Below are 9312 nucleotides of genomic sequence, written 5' to 3'. Positions count from 1 at the left end.
ATTGCATCTCCAAAAGAGAGATGATTGCAAAGAAACTTCTACTAAACAGTCTCTGAGATATCCAGTATCTTCAGACAAAATGTTCAATTAGAGTAGATACATTTGAAAATAAGAAAGTAATTCACATTTTTAAAGCAACTATGTGAAAAACTTTCTAATTGGTTTTGGAATACAGTCCTAAGGAAAACTGTTGTGGATAAAGATTTTAATAATTAAAACTTTGCCCAGAAGCTAGTTTTTTTTTTAACCCTAAAGAAATGAATGGAACTTGTTGGACTAGTCTGTACTTTTCACAATGGAACCCCAATAAGTCTGCTTGATACAATCACAAACCCTGTTGTTGGAGGTGAAAAAAGTCAGAGTTGATGCTTCATTGTTGTGAGAAAGCAAGAACTTATATATACTGTTATAGTAATTTTTGACAATGCAAAAACATCAACAGCAATTCCATTTTTTTCACTAATGTGAACATTGCCACCATTTTATTTATTTATTAGATGTATGTTCTACCATTCTGGAACTCAAGGTGCAATATGCAGTGTAGCACTATCTCCTCCAATTTGCACCACCACAATAATGCTGTGGAGTAGGTTGGGCTGCAAGTGGCTGTTCCAAAATCACCCATTAAGTTTCCACATCCGAGGATGGTATCCCCATTATGTTAACCTATAAGTTTTAAATTTTGCTATTTAAAATACAAATAATTAGACTTGAATATATTTAGAATTCAGTGTTTTCAGTCATTACAGGATCAAAAGAATTTATTCTTTGGTCCTTAAACTGGATTCCATATCTTAAAATCAGTAAGAATGTCCCGGATGTGACCTAATCCTAATATTGTGAACTTATTTAATGTTTTCTAATTCATGTTAGTATTTCTCACCCTATCTCATTAATCCTCAGCTATTCCAAAAAGCATGCATTTTTATTTGCCCAGGAAAGATAGTTCATTTGTGGAGAATACAAGATAAAATATTATTATTTAAACTGACCATTAAAATCCCCCACCCCAATTTGACTCAATTATGTAAGTCACTTGTTTCAGTTTGTGATCAAATGCAATAAAATTATTTATAGCAGCCTAGAGCAAGCTTCATTTCTGTGCCGTTTTGAAATATTTTTGCACTTCTGGAAACTTCTTCCCCTTCCCTTAAGATCCCCAAATTTCAGCTCTAGCTCTTGATATCCCCACTAATAATCTGTTTTCAAAGTCACACAAGCAATATATAAGTGTAGGTCATTGAAATAATCAAATTACAGTGAAAGCAGTTGTTATAATGCCTGAATTTTATACGTTAAGGATAAGATTTTTTTATTAATGATATGGTTTCCTAATTCTAAGTGATTTCCTTTTCATAGATTAGCTATTAATACTTTATAAGTATAGATGTATGTTTTGTACCGACTACCAACAGTTATCAATGCAGAAAGGTTTGTGTGTGTATGTGTCTAATTGAATGAGAGAGGTTTTGTAGATTTTGCAACTATAGAATAGTTGAGATACAGAATTATGCACATGTTTTTTTGTTTGTTTCCCTTACAATAATTAGATTTCCCCATTTTCTCCTGGTTGAAAGTGTCAAGTTCATCTTGAAGGAAAATCTACTTTTAAGCCATGTTATATATTCACTGTGTTTTTATGAATAATTCAGAATTACTTTTCCAAATAAGCAAAGCAATCATGGTTTGTTTAACCGCTTCTGTTTTGTTTTTCCTTCTTTTTTAAGTCCTCTCACTTTGCATCCTTGCAGATTAGATTGATTAATAAATGAATTCATGCAATTGCACTCATTCACATTTACTACACAGTTGCAATCAGTAAACTAATATCAAAGTTGTTTTCAATCTCTCTAAAACAATTCATATTGTATTCATTTGCTGAGTTCACACAGCGTATTAAGTAAAAACAAACGAAACCTCAATATTGTTAAGTACAATATGTGAAAGCAAGCATTTTATGGAGAAGATATTTGTCTTGACATACTTCTCATACTTTTGATTGTGAGTTAATCACAGCCAGATGCTATTGTTATGATATCACAGTTTCACCCTAAGGTTTTAATGAGAACATACAATATATAAATGTGTTGTTGTATTATGAAGATTGGAATTTATTTCTCAGTGTCTTTAAAATCTAGAATGAAAGTAGATGATTTCATAAGTTCTTACTTAAATGTCTCCTGGCTAAATACTCTAATTAAATAATAGCTGCAGAAAAAATATTTATCAGATATTCCATTCAAAATGTAAATCTATTTGATGATTACTTTTATATTATAAACCAATGTATTAATGTTATAATATTTATGCCTTAATATTATATAGTAATATATTACATGAATAGTGCCAAGTTCATTGTTGAATAATATAACTGAATAAGCTTAAGAATATGGTATTTTTTGTATGAGACAAATTGTATTTATAGGTGCAAATTGGAGTGGCTGCCTAAATGTTATAATTATACTTACTTTCTTTTTAGGCATACATGATACATTGCCTGCTAATAGAGAAAGCTTGCTACAATGTAGCTTTATTGAATAGAATGATCACGTCATTTACAATGATTGCATTCTGCAATGAATTTTCATTTACATTAATTGAATAGCACAAATCTTGGTATGTCATCTATTTATATTTACTGGTAGCATAAAATGCTATCTTTTATCTATACAGGAAGTATTCTTCTTTGGAATATGACGTGTTGAATACTGTAGAATGGGATCTTACATTGCTTATGTTTTAATAGAGAATTAAGCTTGTTGACTTTAAAAAAAAACAATAGTAACTTCTTAATTTTTGTGTATAGCAAATCCAGTTTGCAGATGATATGCAGGAGTTCAGTAAGTTTCCCACAAAGACTGGTCGCAGATCCCTGTCTCGTTCCATTTCACAGTCTTCCACAGACAGCTATAGTTCTGGTAAGTGTCTCCCTTTTAATAATATTTATTTTCCTTTTGATTTATCTTCTGCTGATACAGAAATAGTTAGCTCAAGAAGCACAACTGGCCTCTCAATGTCTTCCTTGTAGTCTTTGAACACACACAGAGAGAGAGAGAGAGAGAGAGAGAGTCATGCTGCTGAATTTATTAATGTGATTATTATTCAAAGAATAATGTTATTCAAAGTTATTCAAAGAAAATGTATTTAAAAAAATTCGTAGACATGTCAGCATATCCCTGCCAGATCCCCTGCAGCTCCCAGAGGCTGATTGGTTTAAAAAATAAAAGTTCCTACCCTTCACCTCAAACTTCTTGTTATCTCTACACTTATTCATATAGAAGGAAGTGTGAAGTGGTTCATTATAATATCACTAATAATGGGACTCAGTAGATAGTAGCTATCCATAATGCAGAAAAGAGTCTTGACTTGGTTACTTCCTATACTAAGATATAATCATTGACTTAGTTTCTCTTATCTATATATCTCTTCTCACTGAAAACTTTATTTTTTTTTTATAGCGGCATCCTACACTGATAGCTCTGATGATGAAGTTTCTCCAAGAGAAAAGCAGCAAACGAATTCCAAAGGCAATAGTAATTTCTGTGTTAAGAACATCAAGCAAGCAGAGTTCGGGCGCCGAGAGATAGAGATTGCTGAGCAAGGTAAAGCTCAATTTGCTAAAGCTTCTCTCTGGGTGTCATACATTTTATTCCATTAGTCAGCAAACACCTTGGTAGCAAGTAAGCTCTTTCAAATGTCCACAAATGATGTAAATCTATAAACAAGGCCCAAAGTTTAATTAAGCTGTATTGCACAATCCTTATGAAGTGATCAGTGTGGGGTTTTTGTGTTATTTGTTTAACAAATTAATAGGATCTTATTCACATAGTTCCATTTTCAGCAATTAAGCACTCCTTGGCAGTGTTCAGTTCAGGTTGCCGGCATTCTTCAAATATATACTAGGACTGTTCAGATATCTAGACTCACAAATGAAAAGGTGATTTGGAGTACCTTGTTGACAACCTTTTAAAGAAAGTGCTTTTTTTTCTGAGTTCATACAGCTGCTGTCAGGCAATTCCAGGAAAAGACACATTTGACTTAAGGAAAAGCTACTAAACACATGTGCTTTCATAAATGTCCCAAATCACTTTTTTTCCTTCAAATTGCTGTACAGCCTTATTATATACTACATTTTGGATTCAAAGTAGTTGATAGTAAGTAAATATGGTTTATTGTTGGAACCATGGGCCATAATGAAGTAACATAGCATAAAATACAGTGAAACAAAATAACAATACAGTTATGTAATAAAAAAAGATTGCTAAATACTAAGAGGGCAAAAGAAGATAAAGCCAGGGCTAAGATTAAGGACTTAAAAGTTCTTAAGGTTCTGAGATTAAATGACAACAAATAAAAGTGGCAACCTTGCTACTAACAATGGGAAGCATATCTACAAGATAATTCAAATGTTTGATGTCTGACCCCTTGAATTCACCTGTCATCAATAATATGAGCCTAATCTCATAGATAGTACAGTGGAGGACGTAATAAACAATAGCCTTCCTTTGACTGGCACTGCACAGAAATCCACACTGTTCAACAAGATGCTACAGAAACTCCCTTGAAGATATGCTGAAGGATGCTGTAGGTGACAGGATGCAAGGCCTTCCTCAGTGGGGCAAATTGTTTATTTCTCTTTGCAGAGCAATTGTTTTCTACCGTGTTTCCCCCAAAATAAGACTGGGTCTTATTTTTATTTTTTTTGCCTCCAAAAGAGGCACCAGGTCTTATTTTTGGGGAATGTCTTTTATACTCACCGATAGCCCTGCCCAGCCAGTCCACTTCTGCGGCCGAAGGAGCAGCTTCTTTCTGCAGCTGCATTCCGCCTTACATTTTTCAGTTAGGCCTTTCTGGAAGGCCTCTGCAGCTGAGTACCTAGCTATGGATTGAATCCATAGCTCAGTTCTCGGCTGTAGAGGTCTTGAATCCATAGCTCGGTTCTTGGCTGCAGTGGGCTTCCAGAAAGGCCTTTGACTGAGAAATGCAGGCCTAGCTGCAGAAGATGCCGCAGAAGAAGTGAGCCAGCGAGGAGAGGCCTGGCTGCAAGGTAAGTGGGTGCGGGGTGTGTGGGGCAGCTCCATCCCCTCACTCCCACCCTAGCTAGATTTTTAGGTGTATGCCTTGCCCTAAAACTAGGGCTTATTTTGGGGGTAGGGCTTATATTAGGCTCACTCCCAAAAATCAAGCTAGGGCTTATTTTTGGGGTAGGCTTTACTTTCGGGGAAACACATTAAGAGCTTTTTACATGCATATAATTCTAGGAATTGAAGATAATTGTTTGCTCAGTAATTGGCATGGGGGTTTGTTAAAGGTACTTTTTTTTTTTAGATATGTCTGCACTGATTTCACTAAGAAAACGAGCTCAAGGGGAAAAACCTTTGGCTGGAGCTAAAATAGTGGGATGTACACATATCACAGCACAGACTGCAGTGAGTACACCTGTTTTGCCATTTGTATCTTAGTCTTCTTTCATCTTTACTATTTTCTGGAGTCTATCTATCACCTCCAGGTGACAAGGGAACTCAGTTCTATAAAGGGTGTAATTTGATTACTAAGTCATCTTGATAAATATTTCTACTCTGCAAAGACAATTGGCCTTATGGAACCTGCTGGATCTAAAGTAGTTGATGATTTAATGTGGGTTTGAACTGATTACTACAATTGTTTGAATTGGAACTGCAGTCTTGAATAGTTCAAAGAAGTGGAAATAAATGGTTTGGATCTCAGATAATCCTTTTCTTATGTTTTAAAGGAGCAAAAGGTTGTGGCATTAATTAACAAATATAGCGTAATTAAACCTCTAGAATCAGGTGATGTATAAATTAAACTTCTGGAATCTACTGGTTTGTGAGCTTTTTCATTCTGAGTTTTTGTTACCCCAATCCAATTAGTAATTACTGAAGCTTTTTAATTTGACGCTTGCTTTATCTTTCAGGTCTTGATTGAGACTCTTTGTGCATTAGGAGCTCAATGCCGATGGTCTGCTTGTAATATTTATTCTACTCAAAATGAAGTGGCTGCTGCCTTGGCTGAGGTTGGTGAGTATCAACTAACTGTACAAATAATTTGTGCTAATTCGTGTTAGAAATTATTTATGTATTCATTTTTGCAATATTTACTCATTATGATCTCAGCACTTAAGAATACATAGTTTATCAAGATATTTGGTTATATAAGAAGATACTTAACTTTTTCATATATTAAAACTGTTTTCTGAAGCTTGTCACTAATAAGCTTCATATTTTCAGGAAAAATAAGTGGATTTCATTCAGATGAAAAAAACAATTATTTTGAAAGAGGACTTAATTAATGCCAAACTTCATTATTTATCATTGTAAAAGATTGAGCATAGGTATGTTATGGAAGCTGTATAGAAAAAAAAAGCCTTTAATCTGTGATTAAAATGACCACCTAATGGATCGATGCTAAGTGATTAATACTAGATCAAAATTAGATCTTGAGATATAGTTACAATAGTTAATACTATCTGTCACAATACTTGCTTTCTAATTAGGAAGATGCTGTTTGCAACATTATGGCATTAATTAAATATGTCATTGCAAGGAAACAAAAATATGATACAAAAATGATGGCAAATGTAGGCTTTTCAGATAATTTTCTTTGAAAGTAATTCAAAAATATTTTCTCTACTTCATTAGCTATATTGAAAGATATACAATTGTATTCCTTACTTTGTTTTTAAGACTAGAAAAAAATAGTGTCAGAGTACTTTGCTAATATCCTTTTCCTAATATTTTTATAAATTCTCTCTATATGCCCAAGCTGCCAGATCTTTTCGGAGAAACATTTTAAAGTTAGGTAGACTCCCTTGGATCTGTTATAAGAGAATAGGTAACAGTAAAGAGCACTTGTTAGCTTTAAATTATTTACTCTGTTCTGCATACATTTTTTTCCTATGAACATTCCTGTCACAATGAATATTTTGGTCTTTGGGTGCCACAAAATGTTTTATACCATTCCACTTCCTGCACATTCTGCCAAGAATCTGCTCTGATGGATTTTTTTGAAAAACAAGTAATTCGTTCTCTGACCATTATTACTGGTATAATTCTAAGACAGGGGTGTCAAACTGCCGGCCCGCGGGCCAGTTTCATCATACCGGAGCTGCGCCCACCCCATTGGCGGTAATGGCAAAAAAGCTCCGATACGTCGCGCGACATCACGTGACGTCGTGAGTTTGACATGTCTGTTCTAAGAAAACCCAAAGCCAAGTAAACATTTCTGATGGATTGCTTTAATATAACTTTTTTCCCAAAGGAAAAAACACATGGTACACAGTTCTGTTTTTAATCAGAGTGGTCACCATAATGATTGGGATCTGATTCACATAAACAAATGGCCGGTTAAACATATGACAAGCAAACAAATCACACAATGGCTTAGCATGACCTCTAATGATAGATTACTTTTTTATATGTTTTCTGGTGATTAAAGCCTGGTTCATGTATAGAAGTAAACCATAATATAGGTAGTCCTCAACTTAATGACCACAATTGAGCCCAAGATTTCTGTTGCTAAGTGAGACATTTGTTAAGTGAGTTTTGCCCCATTTTACGACCTTGCCATAGTTGTTAAATGAATCACTGCAGTTGTTAAGTTAGTAAAAAAAGTTAAGTAAATCTGGCTTCCTCATTGGCAGAAGATTGCAAAAGGGGATCATATGACCCCAGGACACTGCACTGCAAAATATGAGTGTCTGAATTTTGATCATGTCCCCATGGGAATGCTGCAAGTATGAAAAATGATCATAAGTCACTTTTTAGTGCCACTGTAACTTTGAACGGTCACTAAACAAACTGTTGTAAGTCGAGAACTATCTGTATAGTTTGTCTCTGGCTTACTATTCAGAAAACAATAGTTAATGAATTTTGGCTTAGTGTTATATATAAATGTAACAACAAATAGCTTTTCTAATAACTTGTTTATTTACATTTTCTCAAAGCAAGAAAACCACTAGCCTAATTAAAGTAGGCAAATCTACTGCCTTAACTATGTAGCTATTGAAAAACATGAAAAGTATTTTCAACATTCATATAACTAAAATATGTGGAAGTAACAGCATGTTACATTTGCTACGTGCTAGTAGTATGTTTAGCTAGGGCAAAATGCAAGAAACCTTGCTTTTAAAAATCAGTTGGGGGCTTTTTTGTTGTTTTCTTAGGTGTTGCTGTGTTTGCCTGGAAAGGAGAATCTGAAGATGATTTTTGGTGGTGCATTGATCGCTGTGTAAATATGGATACCTGGCAGCCCAATATGGTAATAAATCACTCCACTTAAATTCCACTGTTCTCATTTTTGTTGTCTTCTCTCAGAGGGTCCAAATGCTACTTCAGTAATGCCTAGGTTTTTGGCATGCTGAGTGGAAATAATGCTTTTTTCTTCAACCCACAGAAAACAATATGATACAGTGAACTCAGATGGTGAATATTTAACATGCAGAATATTTAAATCTAGTCACTCCTGTTCAGACAAAACTAATTCCCTCATTCTCTGGATTTAGGCTATTGGAGCACATCTAGAGAACATTTTATAAAAGGCATCATTTCAAGAGAACCAGTTCAATGTTATAGAAAAGTGTTGCTCTGGAATGTTGCATAAGGGGCTCTCATTATTCTTCACTCTCTTCATTTACCAGCTTTCATTGAGATACCCTTTTTCTATATATATATAAAATTGTTGTGTGTAGTCTGTTAAGGATTGGTCAATTAGGGAAAACATCTGGCCTTTTTTTTTTTACCTTGGAATATTATCTTTGTAACGATTGTAATTATTGTTATTGTTTGTAAGTCACCCTGAAAGTGAGTGGACAGCAATATAAATGTTCTAAATAAATAAATTATCTAAATAAATAAATAAACTAATATCAGGTTATATTTTTTTTTAAATCTGCAATTTTTAAGTAGCAACACCCTCCTGTATTTTTTGTGTCTTCACTGTCTTCTTTTGCTAATAAATTTTATGATGATTAATATAGCAAAATATTTCCATGTTGACTACTGTATTGTTCTAGGTTAGTTAGAACAGAAGCTGATGATTACTCTCCTGTTTTGGCTGTGCATATTACACAAATGTTCTACCTGCATTTGCACAGTAATTACCGTATATTCCGGCGTATAAGACGACTGGGCGTATAAGACGACCCCCAACTTTTCCAGTTAAAATATAGAGTTTGGGCTATACTCACCGTATAAGACTACCCCTGTTCCAACGCACACCAAATAAAAATTAAAAAACATCAGATTTGATTTCAATATGGTAATTTTAATTCAAATGCTTATGACATGCAGGTAC

The 9312-nt window shown here is 34.2% G+C and overlaps 1 protein-coding gene across 2 annotated transcripts in view; it reads left to right on the top strand.

The window, feature by feature from the left end:
* The window catches only part of AHCYL1 (adenosylhomocysteinase like 1), a 50967-nt gene that overhangs the window by 24705 nt on the left and 16950 nt on the right, over positions 1-9312 (top strand). For both annotated transcript variants that reach the window (XM_015814605.1, XM_015814604.1), the window contains exons 2-6: positions 2807-2918; positions 3459-3602; positions 5329-5429; positions 5936-6038; positions 8183-8277. In XM_015814605.1, coding sequence (XP_015670091.1) covers positions 2807-2918; positions 3459-3602; positions 5329-5429; positions 5936-6038; positions 8183-8277 — 555 coding nt within the window. The remainder of the gene's footprint in view (positions 1-2806; positions 2919-3458; positions 3603-5328; positions 5430-5935; positions 6039-8182; positions 8278-9312) is intronic.

This window comes from Protobothrops mucrosquamatus, unplaced genomic scaffold (assembly GCF_001527695.2).
Source record: "Protobothrops mucrosquamatus isolate PMUCROS unplaced genomic scaffold, P.Mucros_1.0 scaffold267, whole genome shotgun sequence".
NCBI classification, from domain to species: Eukaryota; Metazoa; Chordata; class Lepidosauria; order Squamata; family Viperidae; genus Protobothrops; species Protobothrops mucrosquamatus.
Note: the sequence above shows the minus strand (reverse complement) of the source record. Positions and strands in the feature narration are given on the sequence as shown.